Source organism: Engystomops pustulosus, chromosome 8, assembly GCF_040894005.1.
Source record: "Engystomops pustulosus chromosome 8, aEngPut4.maternal, whole genome shotgun sequence".
NCBI lineage: Eukaryota > Metazoa > Chordata > Amphibia > Anura > Leptodactylidae > Engystomops > Engystomops pustulosus.
In genome coordinates this window covers 121,919,083-121,939,862 of record NC_092418.1, presented here as the reverse complement: position 1 = coordinate 121,939,862, position 20,780 = coordinate 121,919,083, and the positions used below count along the sequence as shown (strand labels likewise).

The 20,780-nt window shown below is 46.3% G+C and overlaps 1 protein-coding gene across 1 annotated transcript in view; it reads left to right on the top strand.

The window, feature by feature from the left end:
- The first annotated feature begins 5,030 nt into the window (after positions 1-5,030).
- Positions 5,031-20,780, top strand: part of LOC140075964 (uncharacterized) — a 484,965-nt gene continuing 469,215 nt past the window's right edge. Inside the window, exon 1 of the mRNA XM_072122421.1 lies at positions 5,031-5,901. Coding sequence (XP_071978522.1) covers positions 5,126-5,901 — 776 coding nt within the window. The 5' untranslated portion in view covers positions 5,031-5,125. The remainder of the gene's footprint in view (positions 5,902-20,780) is intronic.

Below are 20,780 nucleotides of genomic sequence, written 5' to 3'. Positions count from 1 at the left end.
CCAAAGAATATATTACAGATAAAGACGTAAAAGAGAGTGGTTTCTTGTCATTTTTACAGCATTTCAAATTGTATTTTCACTCCCCAGTACACAGCATGGAATATAAAATACCGTAACTAGAAAGTACAATTTGTTATGCAGAAAATAAGCCCTCATACAGCTCTGTACACAGAAAAATAAAAAAGTTATTGATTTTTGAAAGTAAGAAGCGATCAATAGAAAGTAATATGGAAAAAGCCCATCAGTGACAAGGGGTTAAAATCCCCCCTATGCTACAAGATAAAATGTTAACAAACTCTCTGGGTGGTTAGAGATGAGCGATCATACTGGTCCGAGCTTGATGCTCGTTCGAGCATTAGCGTACTCGCAACTGCTCGGTGCTTGGACGAGTATTTCGCCAGCTAGAGAAAATTTTTGGCGGCCAGAAACAGAGCCAATCACAAGCCAGGAGACTCTGCACTCCACCCAGCATGACGTGGTACCCTTACACGTCGATAGCAGTGGTTGGCTGGCCAGATCAGGTGACCCTGGAATAGACTAGCCCCTGCCCGCGCTGCTCGCATCATTCTCTGTCTGGATGCCGCTAGGGAGAGAGCTGCTGCTGGTCAGGGAAAGCGTTAGGGTGTTCTATTAGAATAGTGTTAGGCAGGAGTGATTCTACAAGAACCCAACAGCCCTTCTTAGGGCTACAATAACGTTATATATATTTTTTTTTTTATTTGCTTGTGCTGGGCTTGCTGGCACTAGTAGTCCAGCTAGTACCATATTGTGACGAATTTGCAGGGAGACTTGATGGATTAGTGACACACATATCCATTTTAATCAGCTAAGTGGGACAATTTATTGGGGGTTTGATAGAATTAGGCAGAGTCTGCCAATTTTTTTTTTTTTCAAAAGACACCTATTAATCAGTAAATGCAGTTACTTTTGCACCACAATGGGGCACATTTACTAAGGGTCCGAATCGTGTTTTTCCACCGGGTTTCCCTAATTTTTCTAATATTGCCCCAGGATTTTGGCGCACGCGATCAAATTGTGGCGCATCGGCGCCGGCTTTCACGCGACAGACATCGGGGGCGTGTCCGTCGGAAAACCCGAGAGGATTCGATAAACCCACAGAATTTTTTAAAAATTTGTGTCGCAAAAATAGCACTCACATACACCGAGACGGAGAAGGTGAATTCCGGCGGACTTCAGCGCAGCAGCGACACCTACTGGAGATCGGGCGCATGACCTTAGTGAATCCCGGCAGAACCCAAATCAGCATCGTAGAATGTGCCGCTGGATTGCGACTGGACCAGGTAAGTAAATCTGCCCCAATATGTTGTAGAAATCAATGACAATAGGCTCATTTACTTACCCGGTCCAGTCGCGATTCTGCGGCTCGTTTTCCGAAGAGGATTCGGATTCTGCTTGGATTCACTAACCTTGTGCGGCCGATATCCAGTAGGTGTCACTGCTGCACCGAGGTCCGCCGGAGTTCACCTTCTTCTTCATGATGCATGTAAGTGCTTGATCTTGCGACACTTTTGGTTTTTTAACCCCTGAAGGACGCATGGTTTTTCCACTCATTTCTCGCTCTCCAACTTCAAAAATCCATAACTTTTTCATTTTTACGTGTACAGACCTGTGTGAGGGCTTATTTTGTGCGTAACAAATTTTAATTTCCTGTAATGTTATTTATTTTAACATAATGTGTACTGCGAAGCTGGAAAAAAATCTCAAATGTGGGGAAAAAAAAAACGCACATGCATCACGTTCTTGTGGGCTCAGTTTTTACGACTTTGACTGTACGCTCAAAGTAACACATCAGCTTTATTCTTTGGTTCGGTGCAATCGCGGTGATGTCAAATTTATATAGGTTTTATTGCGATTTAATACATTTTCAAAAATTAAACGAATGTGTACAAGAAAGAAAAAAATTTTTTTGCCATTTTATGACGCTAATAACTTTTTCATACTTCGCTGCATCATTTTTTTGCGAAATGAGCCGACGTTTTCATTGCTACCATTTTAAGGTCTGTGCGACATTATGATCACTTATTATTCCATTTTCTATGTGATGTAAAAAGGTGTAAAAGTCGCATTTCGGAAATTTGGGTGCCATTTCCCGTCTTGGAGGTCACCACTGGCCGTAACCGTTTTTATATTTTGATAGATCGGGCATTTTGGGACGCGGCGATGCCTAATATGTTTGTGTTTTTTACTGTTTATTATGTTTTATATCAGTTCTAGGGAAAAGGGGGGTGATTAGAATTTTTAATATTTTATTTATTTATAAAGATGTCATTTGCCGGCAGCAACGGAAAGGTAAATAGCCGCGATCGGTTCAAGCACCGACCGCGGTTATTAGCGTCAGGGGTTTGCTGCAATATGCAACAACCCGCACCCTTGCATTAAGAGGACTCAGCCCATGAGCCCTCTTCATACATACCATGCACCTCTGCGCCGTAGAGCTACGGCACAGAGCGTTAAGGGGTTAAATTCTGTGTTTTTTCTGAATCCATCAAGTTGTCCGAAATCCAATTGTGTGCGCCAAAATCCTGGCGCAAAACGGAAAGATTCGGGAAACCCGACGAAAGTGCAGCCGCGGAACCCTTAGTAAATGAGCCCCAATGTTTTTATTTATTAGAATTCTCATTATTATTGTTATTTAGTTATACATGTAATTTAGTTACACACCTGAAACATGTGTCTCAATGAGTTGTGCAAGTTATTAGACCTGCTTTGCCTTGTGTAAACCTGAGTTACAAAATGTGCCAAAAATATAGGTCTATGATGTAAATAAATGGTGACCGATGAAACAGAGGCAATGCACACAACAGGACCTTATATGATAAGGCAAAAAACAAACTTTTTGTGGTGCAAAACCTTGTAAATTATGATATTCTTTTGCTCCATGAAGCCATTTCCAGGACAGGGCAGTCACATGATCATTGGAGACGCCTTGTCTGCGTGGATTTGCATTCCCTATTGTTCAGGATGTGGAATCAGTAGGGAATCACAAAGAGGTATTTCACATGGTAAAGATTTGTAAATGAAGTTATCTAGTTTTATCAGAAAGACACACCCTGGCCTCCTTCCTGTGGTGGGAAGGGATGATAAACCCATAACAAAGGAGAACAATCAAAGTGCCATAAACCATCAGCCTGGCTGATAAGGAAGTGGGACCAACACCCTTCATTTACATGGGGGAGGTTGTTGAGACAAGAGGGGGCAGACCAAGGGGTATAAGAGACCCAAGCACAACTCACATGGGAGAACTTCTTGGTGGAAGATCTTACTGGAGGAGCTTAGACTGAGAGACTGAGACACAGAATGGAGAGAGAACAGGTCCAGATATGTGCAGAGGAGGGAGCCTGGGAAGGAGGAAATGACACTGGTGCCAAGGAACCCCAGAATGGTGAGTACTGACAGCCATTGCCTCCTAGAACTCTGTCCCATTCTTTCTGCCTATATCCACTTCACCCAAGTGGTAGATATGTAAATGTGTAATATGTATCTATCCTATAGTGTGTATTGATGTGTAGTGTACATGTCATGGATGTAAACATATATGTATTTCTGTATATATGAATATATTCTTTACAATGTTGTATAACAGCATATTCCTCTATGCTGTTCCATAATAACATAGGATTAGGGTTTGTTTGGAAGCATTTTGATTGACATGTGCCCTTTGAAAAACACTTGCACAACACCTGTAAATGGGGACATAGTTATACGCACATACAGTGCAGCTGAATAATACTCTATGGAAAACATGTGGCACTTGTTACTGAACATCTGCTTTTCATTGTGTGTTCACATTTTGTAGTTAAATGCATCTCAACTGCATTGTCATCCGTTCTGATGTGGTTTTAGGTGCATTTTCTTAAATTAACCAATGTAAGTCATTAACAACAATGTGAAGGTATAGGGGTGCAGGAATATAGAGGTATAGGGGTGCAGGAATATAGAGGTATGGGGGTGCAGGAATGTAGAGGTATAGGGGTGCAGGGATGTAGAGGTATAGGGGTGCAGGAATATAGAGGTATAGGGGTGCAGGGATGTAGAGGTATAGGCAGGCAGATGTATGAGGGAGGAGGGATGTAGAGGTATGGGGATGCAGGAATCGAAGGGATAGGGGTGCAGGGATATAAATATATAGAGGTGCAGCTATATAGGGGTGCAGCTATGTATAGGTATAAGGGAGTAAGGATGCCGTGCAGGGATGCAGAAAAGTAGTGGTACAGGTAAATAGGGGGGCAGGAATATAGAGGTATAGGGTGCAGGAATGTAAAGGTGCAGATATGGTGGGGAATAGTAAGCAGAGATGTAGGAACATAAAGCATGAGATATGAACAAAAAAGGGTCAGTCATCTTTAATCTGGAAATTTGTGTGTCTACTTTTGTTATATCAGGCAGCTGAGTCAGTGTTTAATTTTTAAAGATGTACAAAGGTTGCAATCTCTTCTGCAAACTCTTCTGCCTGAGTCAACTCGGCACTGGAGTACATTTGGGAAATATTTGTGACTTTTTTCTGTGATTTGCCTCAGATTTGTGGATTTCCATATGTCTACATTTGGAAATAGAAATAGAAATATCAGGCACAACACTGAGAAACTCTGGAGTGGCACATTTTGTTGGTGAGTTTTAATGAGAATTCACACAGGAGAGAAGCTGTTTTTGTGTTAAGAATGTGGCAAATATCTGAAAGTGAAATCATAAATGATAATAAATAAGACAATTTAGCAATGTATGTAGACATTTTTATAAATATGTATATTTTAAAATGTTATTAACTTTGTAATTAATTATCCTGTTATTCCCGGCAGATGACGTTACTTGTGGCTCTGAGGAACATCTGATATCTTCCGATATTAAAGCTGATGATTGTGGGATCACACAAGATACAAATAAAGAACCCAACAGCAGAAAGGATTCCCCCTCAGACCTTCACCGCAACAATCTATCATCTGATCCTATTACATTGGGCATCTATTCTAATACGTCACATTCTAAAAGTCAGATAAGAAGTCACCGAAGACAGACTGGACCTCCTGGAGATCCCACTAAGGAGAAGACTCTTTCATGTTGTGAATGTGGCAAATGTTTTCCTTCTAAATCCAAGCTCCTTGCACATATGAGAATTCACACAGGGGAGATGCCATTTTCATGTTTAGAATGTGGCAAATGTTTTATTAAAAAATCAAGTCTTGTTATACATGAGAGAATTCACACAGGGGAGAAGCCATTTTCATGCTCAGAATGTGGAAAATGTTTCATTCAAAGAACAAAGCTTGTTAGACATGCGAGAATTCACACAGAAGAAAAGCCATTTTCATGCTCAGAATGTGGAAAATGTTTTACTAATAAATTTGGTCTTCTTAAACATGAGAGAATTCACACAGGGGAGAGGCCGTTTTCATTTTCAGAATGTGGCAAATGTTTTAATCATAAATCAGATCTTGTGTTACATGAGAGATTTCATACAGGGGAGAAGCCATTTCCATGCTTAGAATGTGGGAAATGTTTTAGTAGGAAATCACATCTTGTTGTACATGAGAGAATTCACACAGGGGAGAAGCCGTTTTCATGTTCAGAATGCGATACATGTTTTCCATATAATTCTTTACTTAAATTACATCAGAGAATTCACACAGGGGAGAAGCCGTTTTCATGTTCAGAATGTGGCAAATGTTTCATTGGAAAATCAGCCCTTGTCGTACATCAGAGAATTCACACAGGGGAGAAACCGTTTTCTTGTTCAGAATGTGGCAAATGTTTCATTGGAAAATCAGCCCTTGTGGTACATCAGAGAATTCACACAGGGGAGAAACCGTTTTCTTGTTCACATTGTGGCAAATGTTTTGCTCAGAAATCACAACTGTACAAACATCAGAATATTCATACAAGAAAGTAAGCATCTTATACGGAAACTGTCTTCATGAAGGGCATTTTCCAGAAGTGGTGATGCTGGTAATGCTCAATATAAATAATTTTTTGTTTTAAACAGTTTTACTTCTTTACAATCCTTTAGTTAATCCTCTGTTTAGTTTTGTTAATCCTTTTCTGAGTCCCAGGGGGTGGGGGTTGGGGGGTCACTTTAAATGTAAATGGTCATCTGCATAATTGCATCTCTCCTCCCTTAGCATCGCTCCTCACTCCTCCTCAGACCATCACCTCCCACATCCTTTCTCTCCTCCTCCCCCTGTAGACAACTGTTTACACTTGAAGTTCTCCCACTCATCACCTTTAATGTTTAGAATGTGACAAACATTTTACTTTGATGAACAAATTTTGACATATGAGAGAAGCCACAAGCGGAGAAGCCATACTTATATTAAACATCTGCATTTGTAATTGAGTTTGATGATGAATTGTATGAAATGTATTAACCAATAAACTTCACAATAAATTACAGAACTTGTACAATTATATAACACAATCAGAAAAGGAGAGAAAAATGTGGAGGAGCTCGGATAAAGGAGCAGCTGATGTTTTAACCTAGTAAGGACATTGTGTTCTTACAGTGGGATTTTTGTTCAAAATAGGTTCATATGTCAGTTCCGATCCGGCTGTTAACCTGTTCTATCCCGCAGTCAATGCACTGACCTCGGGATCTATGTACCTGCGTAGGGAGCGTTCCCTCCTTCTCCTCCTGGCCTCAAATCCGGGCAGCCGGGGACCTAATGAAGGTCCCCAGGTCTGCCGTCGGCACATCATGCCTGCTCGGTCCAACCCCTATGTTGATGCATCGGCTGACACTTCTAATGCCATTCAAAACATGTTTATTGCAGTGCATTAGTATGAACCAGTGATCACATGATCACTAGGTCATATGATAGTATTGAAAGAAAAAAAATGCAAAAAAACCACATAAAATAAAAATAAAAATTATTAAAATGTATCAACATTCCTGCACCCCCTAACACATATAAAACAACAAATAATAAAAAAAGTGGAAAAAGTAAAAAAAACCACAACATATTTCGTATCACCGCATCCTAAAATTCCCAATCTACAAAAATGTAGAAATGCTTATTGTAAAAATCGCAATGCCCCGAAAATCTTAGAATTAAAAACATTAGCCCATACCGGTTTAAAAGACATTTTAGCCGACTCTGTACTCCTAAGCATGAAAAAGTTATTGGAGTCAGAATATGGTAAAAGTAATCATTTATTTGGTATAACAAGTTTTAATTTTTGGTAAAATCTACTAACACCTTATAAAACCTAATAATAACACCTATGTAAATTTAGTATCTCTGTGATCATATGGAACCAAAGAATATATTACAGATATAGACGTAAAAGAGAGCACGCAAGAAAATGGCGTACAGCATTTCAAATTGTATTTTCACTTCCCAGTACACAGCATGGAATATAAAATACCGTAACTACGAAGTACAATTTGTTACGCAGAAAATAAGCCCTCATACAGCTCTGTACACGGAAAAATAAAAAAGTTATTGATTTTTGAAAGTGGGTAGCGATAAATAGAAAATAATATGGAAAAAGACCATCAGTAACAAGGGGTTAAAATTCCCCCTATACTACAAGATAAAATGTTAACAAACTCTCTGGGTGGTTAGAGATGAGCGATCATACTGGACCGAGCTTGATGCTCGTTCGAGCATTAGCGTACTCGCAACTGCTCGGTGCTTGGACGAGTATTTCGCCAGCTAGAGAAAATTTTTGGCGGCCAGAACCAGAGCCAATCACAAGCCAGGAGACTCTGCACTCCACCCAGCATGACGTGGTACCCTTACACGTCGATAGCAGTGGTTGGCTGGCAAGATCAGGTCACCCTGGAATAGACTAGCCCCTACCCGCGCTGCTCGCATCATTCTCTGTCTGGATGCCGCTAGGGAGAGAGCTGCTGCTGGTCAGGGAAAGCGTTAGGGTGTTCTATTAGAATAGTGTTAGGCAGGAGTGATCCTACAAGAACCCAACAGCCCTTCTTAGGGCTACAATAACGTTATATATTTTTTTTTTTTTATTTGCTTGTGGCTGGGCTTGCTGGCACTAGTAGTGCATCTAGTACCATATTGTGACGAATTTGCAGGGAGACTTGATGGATTAGTGACACACATATCCATTTTAAACAGCTAAGTGGGACAATTTATTGGGGGTTTGATAGAATTAGGCAGAGTCTGCCAATTTTTTTTTTTTCAAAAGTGAAAGTCACAGCACAAAATCCTATTGTGTGTTGTCAGTGGTACAAATGCAATTTCATCTAGCTTAGTCTGCCTGCTACTGTTTAGCAGCTGGTCTCCAGAAATCCCAATCCACATTCTCTCTGCCGGTGAAGCGTACTGTACATCACGTGTGGCGTAATCTAATACGGTTTTTCGTTCACATTAGTACCGGGACATTCAGCAATCCGCATTTCAGTTTGCTTTCTGATTGCTTCTGCGTGTTTCGTTCATAATTAAGTAAAAGAAAAAAACAAAAAAAAGTTAAAAAAAAGAAAAGACAAAAAATGATTTTTCTCTTTTAATTTTTTTTGGGGTGGGAAATCTCTGTTATAGCAATCAAATTTTGTCTACTGTAGTTGAACGGTTGTGCCTGCTACTGTTTAGCAAGCTGGTCTCCAGAGGCCACAACAGTGCGACCAGGTGGTGTTGTGGATTGCAGACAATGCTTCAAGTCATTTGTCCACGCAGTCCACCCACGTTACTCAAGTGAGCACTCCTCCAGCTCCTCCACCTCAACCTCCTTCCCCCCAGTCAGCCCCCTCCCAGGAAAATTTGGAATTTGAACTGGCATACTCTGAGGAACTGTTTTCTGGACCCTTCCCAGAGTCACAAACCACTTCTCAGGTTGCTGCTGAGCTCTTTCCAATGGTCGCAGGCTGTGGGTGATGATGACATTATTGACGTAGTGGAAGAAGTGTGTAAAGAGGTGTTGGACGATGAGGAGACACTGTTGTCAGACAGTGGTGAAGTTGTTGTCAGGACAGGAAGTCTGAGGGGGCAGCAGACTGAGGGATCGGTGGATGATGAGGTGACAGACCTAAGCTGGGTTGATAGGCCAGGTGAAGACAGTGCTTCTGAGACGGAGGCAAGTCCTATAGCAGAACAGGTTGGAAGAGGCAGTGGTGGGGCCAGACAGAGAGGCAGGGCCAGAGCTGGTGCATCAGCGCCAAATGTTTCATGTAGTGAAGCTCCCGTGGCAAGGGCTATATTTTCTCAAGTCTGGAGGTTCTTTAAAGAAACAGCGGATGACCTGTAATGTTGCAGGGGAGATGACAGACAACGTGCTGAATATAACAATAAACTTTACTGAACTAGTAATAAATACAGAAAATGTCCATATAATGCACATAATAATGCAGATGGATTCCCTTTAGCCTCACTGCAGGAATGGGGGTCTTTCTTCAGCCGCACGCCTGCGGGACGGGAGACTCCCTCTCCGTCCACGCTGTCCTAAGACCATACCTGCAGACTGTCCTTTTCTGGTGCTCACCACCAGAGTTCTGGGCACAGAACTCTCTCTCCTTAGTACCAAGTAGGGGCTTATATCTTAGCCAGGAGCACACAGGCACAGCACCACTTCTGCCTCTTATCAGCTCCTCTGACCTCTCACCCTGAATCACTTCCTTTTCCTGCTCCTTGCAGAATCTCCTCTTCTGTACCCTGGTGCCATCTACTGGACAAAGATCCACACTGCAGCCCCTTGTTACACCTCTTCCCCAGGGTTCAAGGGTTGCCGTCCCGACAACCTGAGTTTGCACAACATAATCCTCAAATCGAGTTGGCATCCTGCCAAAGTTGGAGCGTTGAGAGTGTCGTAGTGGGGTAGCTTCCTCCACTGTAGTACTCTCTCTGTCTTCTCCCATCTCTGCGAGGGGCACATTCGTCCTGGGTTCCAGTGGTCGTTGACCAGCCATTGGGGGAAGCCACCACTCCTCATCAATAATCGCGGTAGCTGGAGGCTGCGGGACACTTTCGTTGGTAACAGGGGGTCTAGTAACAAAGGCACATGGCCTCAATAAATTCCGATGCACCATCCTTGTGGGTCCCTGCTTCCCTTCTTGTCTCACCTCGAATACCGGCATGTGTGGGTTTGGCTGCCGAACAACTTCATATGCTTGTGGTTCCCACCGCCAACACAGCTTTCCTCTCCTCTGGGCAGTTTTGTTTCTCACCATCACACGGTCTCCAATCTGCAAGGGTAGTTCTCTCAGCTTTCGATTCACTACCAGATCACGGGGGCCCAAACGGTGGGCAACCAGGTTATACACGTCCTGTATTCTTTTACGATGATCTCCCATCCATGTCTGAGGAGTCCATTCTTCCACTTCATGTTCATTTGGGACCATCATGAGGCTGAAGGGACATCGACCATTTCTCCCAAACATTAGCAAGAAAGGCGAATATCCTGTAGTAGAGTGCACTGTATTATTGTAGACCCATGCTAGCTCAGCCACAAAGTCAGGCCACCTTTCCCTCTTTTCCTCTTCTAGGGTTCGCAGCAATTGCAGCAAAGTTCTATTCATGCGCTCACAAGCACCATTACCTTGTGGGTGATAAGGGGTGGTCCGTGTCTTTTTAATCTGGTAAAGTCGGCACAGCTCTTCAATGACTTGTCCTTCAAAACAGGCTCCTTGATCAGAGTGCAGTTGGTTGGGACATCCATACACCAGAATAAAGTTCTTCCATAAAGCCAAGGCGGCAGTTTCCGCCGTTTGATCACGTGTAGGGACAGCAACTGCAAACTTGGTAAAGTGATCAACGATGACCAACAAGTATTTGAACCCTCGCACAGATTCTGCCACAGTGAGGTAGTCCATCATCACAAGCTTTAATGGATAACAAGTTTGGATGTTTCTTACTGGTGCCTGTTGCTCTGATGCTCGAGCAAGTCCACAATTCCGGCATCTGTTACAAATATCCTCAGTTAGTCTCCTCAAGCTGGGGTGGAAATAATACCTTTGTAGCCACTCAAAAGTTTTGGAAGAACCAAACTGTCCTTTTTTCTCATGCATCCACAGTACTATTCCCTCCACCTCCTTAGAAGGCACCACCACTTGCCAGGTCGGGCCTATCTCTGAGGGGAGATGCACTTGCCTGTAGAGTTCCCCTGGCTCGGACTTTCAGCCTCTCTCTCTCTGCTGCCAGAGCCTCTTCCCATCCGGTGAAAGGGCATCTCGCTCACCTGGTGTAGGACCGTGTCCCATCTGTAGCCAATCTCGCACTTTTCGTATCTGGAGATCACTTTGCTGCCTATTCCTCCAATCTTCTTCAGACCCTCCAGTCCAAACCTCAGCTTTGATATCCTGAACTGCAACAGACCTATGAGGCAGCATGGGTTGACTGAAGTCAGGAGTCTCATCTCCTTCACGGTCTTCATCTGTGGTACCAGTGGGTCTCTCCACAGGGTTACAGGATAACGCATCTGCATTAGCATTTTCCCATCCCGGACGGTACTGTGTTTTAAAGTTAAACTTACTGAGCCGGGCCATCCACCGCTGCTCCAACGCCCCCAACTTGGCATTCTCCAGATGAACTAAAGGGTTATTGTCGGTCATCAATGTGAACTGTGCCCCTGTCAAGATATCAGAAAACTTCTCTGTAATGACCCAAACAACAGCCAGCAATTCTAGCTTGAATGTTATCAGGGTTCTTTTCCCCATCTCTTAAAGTCCGGCTGGCATATGCTATGACTCTCTCTTGGCCTCCTTGCACCTGGGTCAGCACAGCCCCCAAACCTTTCAAGCTCCCATCAGTCTGTAGCACAAAGGGCAAATTACAATCCGCATAAGCCAGAATCGGAGCACTGGTTAAGAGTCTCTTTAGTTCCAAAAAAGCCTGTTCTGCATCATCATTCCAGGAGAGCACTCTTCGCTTGGCCTCCTCTGGGGTGGCTCCCTGAAGAAGGGCATACAAAGGGGCTGCAATCTTAGCAAAGTCTTTAAGGAAACGCCTATAATAGCCCACTAAGCCCAAGAAGGACCGCAGTTCATTCACTGTACGGGGGGTTGGCCATTGCTGCACTGCACGTACCTTAGAGTCCACGGGCTGGACCCCATCTTTGGAAACGATATGGCCCAGATATTCTATGCTCTCCCGGAACAAATGACATTTGTGGGGCTTCAACTTCAAACCGTGGACCTCCAGTCTTGCTAACACCTGGTCAAGTTGCTTCAGGTGCTCCGTGAATGAGGAGGAAAATATGATAATGTCATCAAGGTAGATGAGTAGGCACTCATAGTTTAAGTCCCCCAGGCATAGCTCCATCAGTCTCTGGAACGTGGCAGGTGCATTGTTTAGTCCAAATGGCATGCGCAGGAACTCAAACAGCCCCATGGGGGTAACAAAAGCTCTTTTCTCCCGGTCCTTCTCAGCAATTGGCACCTGCCAGTACCCACTAGCCAAGTCCAGTGTAGAAAAGTATTGAGCACTTCCCAGTGCTGCCAACGAATCCTCAATGCGGGGAAGTGGGTAAGCATCTCTTACTGTGCAAGCATTAAGACGTCTGTAATCCACACAGAACCGGAGGGTCCCATCCTTTTTCTTCACTAACACAATTGGAGAAGCCCATGGGCTCTTGTTGGGACGGATGACCTCCTTCTCTTGCATTTGTTTTAACATGGCCTTGACCTCTTGATACAGGGCTGGAGGAATCTGTCGGTAACGCTGCCTGATTGGGTGAGCATCCCCAGTTGGGATCTCATGCTGTAGTGTCTGTGTAAGGCCAAAGTCTGCCTCATGTAGGGAGAAAGCACCAAGGTGGGCGGCTAGGACTGAGGATAGTTTGGACTTCTCTGCTGTGGTCAACTCTGTCCCCTCTGAGCACACTTCATTCAGGATTTTCTCAGCTGAGAGGGGGTGGTTCTCTGCCCTCACTTGGCACAGGGTGACTACTCCCGCTTCTGTCCCACTGACCTCCAGTTCCCATGAAGACTGACCTGAGATCTGTACTTCCTGTACTGGATACACTTCTGCCATGTGCTCTCGGGGTGGCAATGTCACTACATGGTCATTCACGTTCATTACCCGAACCAGGACACGGCCATCTTGCACATCGCACAAGGTGCGGCCCACAGCTACTCCTTCCATTTGAAGACTGGGTTCCACCATCACTGTAGTACCTTGTAACTTTAGTCCCGTGCCTACAAGCAGTGGAACCAGCAACTCATGTCTTGCCGGCACACGTAATGCTCTGGAATGGGGTACTCTTATGCTTCCCAGTCGGCCAGTGACTCCTTCCAGCTCTGCCTTGATCCGGCACTGTCTAAAAGCTCTCTGTAAAGCTCTGTGGGGTGGACGATTATCAGGAACATGTTTCCAATACTTTGGCCCCAACTCACGAGCCATGAGTCCATCAAGGGCTTGCAACACATTCATGCCAAGGATAACTGGCACTTGAGAGTCCATGGTGTTCTGCACTACCACTACACCTTTTCCTTTCACCATACGACCCCAGATCTCGATGTCAGCTTGCATGACTCCCAGGGTTTGGATTGGAAGGTTATTGGCTGCTTTTAAGTTCACCCATGATGCGCTGTCTTTATACATATTTGTTGAGAAATGTCTTTCAAATGCTGCCCGGGCCAGGGTTGTAACTTGGGAGCCCGTGTCCACTAAACATGGCAACTCTACTCCGTTTAACTTGGCTCTGACCACCGGACTCTCACCAACTAAATCCTGGACTTCTAACAGGGGGCATAACTTCCTGCTGCCTCCTGCGGTTTGCCCCACAACCGCAGGCGGATCTAGTTTAAATCCCCGGAGTTGGCAACAGCACCCCGTCGTGGACAGTTCCTGGCCGTATGGCCTACTTCACCACACTCCCAACACTTCCGTCTGCTTTCGTTCCTGTTTACAGTACCTCGTTCTCTTGTAGCTCTATTTCTACCACTTTCCTGGTTATGCTGCATCAGCCCGCCATTTTGGGTACACAGTGTCTCTTTGAGGTCTCGAAGTGCTTCCTCCAGAGAATTCAGCCTGAACTCCAATGTTCTCTCTCAAACGGGTGCTACCTGGATCTGCGTTGCACCAGGAGTTGCTTCACACTCTTCCTCTCTCTCAAGCGTGATGGCTTCTTTCAATACTTGTTGGAGGGTGAGGTGAGGATCTAGCTTTACACGCTCTCTCAGAGTTCTCCGCAGTGGCTGGCTCCTCATGCCCAGTAGGAATTGATCTTGCATCACCAGCTCTGTGTTTGTGAAGGATGCTGCTCCCGCTACTTCTTTCTTTTCCAAAGCAGCCATAAGCTCCCGCAGACTATTTGCATACTGAGATAATGACTAGAGATGAGCGAGCACTAAAATGCTCGGGTACTCGTTATTCGAGACAAACTTTTCCCGATGCTCGAGTGCTCGTCTCGAATAACGAGCCCCATTGAAGTCAATGGGAGACTCGAGCATTTTTCAAGGGGACCAAGGCTCTGCACAGGGAAGCTTGGCCAAACACCTGGAAACCTCAGAAAAGGATGGAAACACCACGGAAATGGACAGGAAACAGCAGGGGCAGCATGCATGGATGCCTCTGAGGCTGCTTAAACGCACCATTATGCCAAAATTATGGGCAACAGCATGGCCATGACAGAGTGACAGAATGAAGCTAGATAGCATCTAAAACATCCAATAATTGACCCTGACACTATAGGGGACGGCATGCAGAGGCAGAGGCAGCAGCGGCAGGCTAGAGAGTGTCTTGGCAACATACCCCAAATGGACTCAGGCTTAAAACCAATGGGTGGCAGAGAGGAACCAAAGGAGGTGAGCAAGAAGCGCTCAAATAATATCGGTAAATGATAAAAGTTTGCCAGTATATTTTGTGGATTACACAGCAGGGTGACGACAAAGTTAACAAGTTTGATGTGGAAGCCATGAAAACAACCCAAAATTCTGCCTGACACAGCTCGTTTGATAAGGGGACCATGTATGGAGGCAGTGAACTAGTAGTAGATTAAAGGTGCTGCAGTTCAAACTATGTTAGTTGGATCTTGGCATGGAGCTGGCGCTCCGCTGCCAGGCGAGCTTTCGCCAATCCAAGCCCCTGTCTCTAGGCTACTCCCCAAACAGCACTTCTAAGAACCTTTTGTATAAGATCAAGTGTAGTAGCGTTCTTATAAGTTTAGGATATGGCGGGTGAGGGGAATGTAAACAGATGCGCAAGAAGCGCTGAAATAATATTGGTAAATGATAAAAGTTTGCCAGTATATTTTGTGGATTACACAGCAGGGTGGCGACAAAGTTAACAAGTTTGTTGTGGAAGCCATGAAAACAACCCAAAATTCTGCCTGACACAGCTCGTTTGATAAGGGGACCATGTATGCCTACAGTTCATGCCAGTCGCTGCACTGGCTGCCAGTCTCCTTTCGAATACAGTTTAAAATAATAACTCTCATCTATAAAGCTCTGTATAATGCTGCACCCCCCTACCTCTCCTCTCTTATCTCAGTCTATCGCCCAACCCGTGCTCTTAGATCCGCCAGTGATCTTAGATTAACCTCTACCCTAGTGCGGACCTCCCACTCGCGTCTCCAAGACTTCTCTAGAGCTGCACCAATTCTATGGAATGCTCTGCCCCGGACTATCAGACTAATACCTAACCTCCAAAGTTTCAAACGTGCTCTTAAAACCCATTTCTTTAGGCAAGCCTATAACACTCATTAACTGCATGAAGTTTTAACTCTTCTACTAACCCGTCCTGTGTTGTCCTCCCATCTGTTATCCAGCAACCAACAGGCACCAAACTTCTCTGCAGTCCCATTCACCCTGGACCTGGTATATAAGATGACGGCTGAGTGGTTCAAGCGACAGCAATTCCATTTATTATATTTTGTTCTATTCCCTAAGAAGAATGGCTTGACCATTAAATATTCTTTTACCTTGTGTTACCCCATCATCTTCATAAACCATAAGCTCTGGCGAGCAGGGACCTCACTCCTGTTGTTCCATACAAATGTTGTGCTCTGTTACATTACATTTGTATTTGTTTCCTATGATTTGTAAAGCGCTACGGAATATGATGGCGCTATATAAATAAAGATTATTATTATTATTATTATGGAGGCAGTGAACTAGTAGTAGATTAAAGGTGCTGCAGTTAAAACTATGTTAGTTGGATCTTGGGATGGAGCTGGCGCTCCGCTTCCAGGCGAGCTTTCGCCAATCCAAGCCCCTGTCTCTAGGCTACTCCCTAAGCAGCACTTCTAAGAACCTTTTGTATAAGATCAAGTGTAGTAGCGTTCTTATAAGTTTGGGAAATGCCGGGTGAGGGGAATGTAAACAGATGCGCAAGAAGCGCTGAAATAATATCGGTAAATGATAAAAGTTTGCCAGTATATTTTGTGGATTACACAGCAGGGTGGCGACAAAGTTAACAAGTTTGATGTGGAATGCCCTGTAATAGCTCTTGGGCGGTGTGCCTTTTATCGCCTAGGCTCAGCAGTTTGAGCACCGCCTGCTGTCGCTTAGCGACGGCACTGCTGCTGTGCCTAGAGCTACCGACTGATGGCGCCATGCCCACGGATGGCAATTCGGAGGAGGAGGAGGTGGAGGAGGGGTGGGAGGAGGAGGAGGTATAGTAGGCCTTTGAGACCTGGACCGAGGTAGGCCCCGCAATCCTCGGCGTCGGCAGTATATGACCAGCCCCAGGGTCAGACTCGGTCCCAGCCTCCACCAAGTTAAGTGTAGTAGCGTTCTTATAAGTTTGGGATATGGCGGGTGAGGGGAATGTAAACAGATGCGCAAGAAGCGCTGAAATAATATCCGTAAATGGTAAAAGTTTGCCAGTATATTTTGTGGATTACACAGCAGTGTAATCCACAGATGCGCAAGAAGCGCTGAAATAATATCGGTTAATCATTAAAGTTTGCCAGTATATTTTGTGGATAACACAGCAGGGTGGCGACAAAGTTAACAACTTTGATGTGGAATCCATGAAAACAACCCAAATTTCTGCCTGACACACCTCGTTTGATAAGGGGACGATGTATGGAGGCAGCTATATGGACGACTTTTGGAGGTAGCAATGGAGACAACGTGTGGAGGCTGCTATGGAGACAATTTAATTTGGATAGTGCCTGTATGTGGCAGTCCAAAAAAGTTTTCAAGCCAGAGGAGCAGGTAGGTGGCCCTCCAGAAAAATGAAATAGATTGAGTGCCTGTATGTGGCAGTCCAAAAAAGTTTTCAAACCAGAGGAGCAGGTAGGTGGCCCTCCAGAAAAATTGAATAGATTGAGTGCCTGTATGTGGCAGTCCAAAAAAGTTTTCAAACCAGAGGAGCAGGTAGGTAGCCCTCCAGAAAAATTGAATAGATTGAGTGCCTGTATGTGGCACTCCCAAAAATTGTTTAAAACAGAGGACCGGGTAGGTGGCCCTCCAGAAAAATTAAATGCATAAAGTACTATAGATAGAGCCAGTGGGCCCTGTCAAAAAATAGCCAGTTTCCTCTGCTTTAGTGTACAAAGAGGAGGAGAAGGAGGAAAATGAGGAGGAGGAGTGCATAAATTATTCAGGTTGAGCTTCCTTCACCTGGTGGAGATTGGAAATTATGAGAAATCCAGGCTTTATTCATCTTAATAAGCGTCAGCCTGTCAGCGCTGTCAGTCGACAGGCGTGTACGCTTATCGGTGATGATGCCACCAGCTGCACTGAAAACCCGCTTGGACAACACTCTAGCGGCAGGGCAGGCAAGAACCTCCAAGGCGTACAGCGCCAGTTCGTGCCACATGTCCAGCTTTGAAACCCAGTAGTTGTAGGGAGCTGTGTGATCATTTAGGACGATGGTATGGTCAGCTACGTACTCCCTCACCATCTTTCTGTAAAGATCAGCACTACTCTGCCGAGACTGGGGACAGGTGACAGTGTCTTGCTGGGGTGACATAAAGCTGGCAAAAGCCTTGTAAAGCGTACCCTTGCCAGTGCTGGACAAGCTGCCTGCTCGCCTACTCTCCCTCGCTACTTGTCCCGCAGAACTACGCACTCTGCCGCTAGCGCTGTCAGAAGGGAAATACTGTTTCAGCTTGTGCACCAGGGCCTGCTGGTATTCATGCATTCTCACACTCCTTTCCTCTCCAGGGATGAGAGTGGAAAAATTTTGCTTGTACCGTGGGTCCAGGAGAGTGAATACCCAGTAATCGGTGCTGGAATAAATTCTTTGAACGCGAGGGTCACTGGATAGGCAGCCTAGCATGAAATCTGCCATATGCGGCAGAGTACCAACGCGCAAGAATTCACTCCCCTCACTGTCCTGACTGTCCATTTCCTCCTCCTCCAACTCCTCTTCTTCTGCCCATACACGCTGAACAGTGAAGGACTGAACAATGGTCCCCTCTTGTGTCTCGCCAACATTCTCCTCCTCTTCCTCCTCATCCTCCTCCACCTCCTCCGATATGCGCTGAGAAACAGACCTGAGGGTGCTTTGGCTATCAACAAGGGAATCTTCTTCCCCCGTCTCTTGTGACGAGCGCAAAGCTTCCGACTTCATGCTGATCAGAGAGTTTTTCAACAGGCCAAGCAGCGGGATGGTGAGGCTGATGATGGCGGCATCCCCACTGACCATCTGTGTTGACTCCTCGAAGTTACTCAGCACCTGACAGATATCAGACATCCACGTCCACTCCTCATTGTAGACTTGAGGAAGCTGACTGACCTGACTACCAGTTCTGGTGGAAGTTGACATCTGGCAGTCTACAATCGCTCTGCGCTGCTGGTAAACTCTGGATAACATGGTTAATGTTGAATTCCACCTCGTGGGCACGTCGCACAACAGTCGGTGAGCGGGCAGTTGGAGGCGGCGCTGCGCTGCCCTGAGAGTGGCAGCATCTGTGCTGGACTTCCTGAAATGCGCACAGATGCGGCGCACCTTCGTGAGCAAATCAGACAGATTGGGGTATGTCTTGAGGAAACGCTGAACTATCAGATTTAACACATGGGCCAGGCATGGAACATGTGTCAGTCTGCCGAGTTGCAGAGCCGCCACCAGGTTACGGCCATTGTCACACACAACCATGCCTGGCTTCAGGTTCAGCGGTGCCAGCCACAGATCAGTCTGCGCCGTGATGCCCTGTAATAGTTCTTGGGCGGTGTGCCTTTTATCGCCTAGGCTCAGCAGTTTGAGCACCGCCTGCTGTCGCTTAGCGGCGGCACTGCTGCTGTGCCTAGAGCTAGCGACTGATGGCGCCATGCCCACGGATGGTAGTTCGGAGGAGGAGGTGGAGGAGGGGTGGGAGGAGGAGGAGGCATAGTAGGCCTGAAAGACCTGCACCGAGGTAGGCCCCGCAATCCTCGGCGTCGGCAGTATATGACCAGCCGCAGGGTCAGACTCGGTCCCAGCCTCCACCAAGTTAACCCAATGTGCCGTCAGCGATATATAGTGGCCCTGCCCGGCAGCACTCGTCCACGTGTCCGTGGTCAGGTGGACCTTGTCAGAAACGGCGTTGGTCAGGGCACGGATGATGTTGTCTGACACGTGCTGGTGCAGGGCTGGGACGGCACATCGGGAAAAGTAGTGGCGGCTCGGGACCGAATACCGAGGGGCGGCCGCCGCCATGAGGTTGCGAAAGGCCTCGGTCTCTACTAGCCAATAGGGCAGCATCTCCAGGCTAAGCAATCTGGAGATGTGGACATTAAGGGCTTGGGCGTGCGGGTGGGTTGCACTATATTTCCTTTTCCGCTCCAGCGTCTGGGGTATGGAGAGCTGAACGCTGGTGGATGCTGTGGAGGATCGTGGAGGCGACGATGGGGTTTTTGTGCCAGGGTCCTGGGCAGGGGGCTGACTATCAGCTGACACAGGGGAAGGAGCAGTGGTGTGCACGGCCGGAGGTGAACGGGCTTGGTGCCACTGAGTGGGGTGTTTAGCATTCATATGCCTGCGCATACTGGTGGTAGTTAAGCTAGTAGTGGTGGAACCCCTGCTGATCCTGGTTTGGCAAAGGTTGCACACCACAGTCCGTCGGTCATCCGGTGTTTCCTTAAAGAACCTCCAGACTTCTGAAAATCTAGCCCTCGCCGCGAGAGCCCTCGCCACGGGAGCTTCACTACGTGACACATTTGGCGCTGATGCATCTGCTCTGGCCCTGCATCTCCGTCTGGCCCCACCACTGCCTCTTCCAACCTGTTCTGGTCGAGGACTCTCCTCCGTCTCAGAAGCACTGTGTTCACCCGGCCTCTCAACCCAGCTTGGGTCTGTCACCTCATCATCCTCCGATCCCTCAGTCTGCTCCCCCCTCGGACTTCCTGCCCTGACAACAACTTCACCACTGTCTGACAATCGTGTCTCCTCATCGTCGGACACCTCTTTACACACTTCTTCCACTACGTCAAGAAGGTCATCATCACCCACAGACTGCGACTGGTGGAAAACCTGGGCATCGGAAAATTGCTCAGCAGCAACCGGACAAGTGGTTTGTGACTGTGGGAAGGGTCCAGAAAACAGTTCCTCAGAGTATGCCGGTTCAAATGCCAAATTTTCCTGGGAGGGGGCAGACTGGGGGGGAGGAGGCTGAGGTGCAGGAGCTGGAGGAGTGCCGATTTCGGTGACATGGGTGGACTGCGTGGAAGACTGACTGGTGGACAAATTGCTCGAAGCATTGTCGGCAATCCACGACATGACCTGTTCGCACTGTTCTTGCCTCAACAGTGCTCTACCACGAGTCCCAGTAACTTCAGACATGAACCTAGGGAGTGTAGCTCTGCGGCGTTCCCCTGCTCCCCCATCAGCAGGTGGTGTCTCACCCCGCCCAGGACCACGGCCTCTGACCCCTGCAGTAGTTGGACGCCCACGTCCCCGCCCTCATCCTCTACCCCTAGCCCTCGGGTTAAACATTTTGAAAAT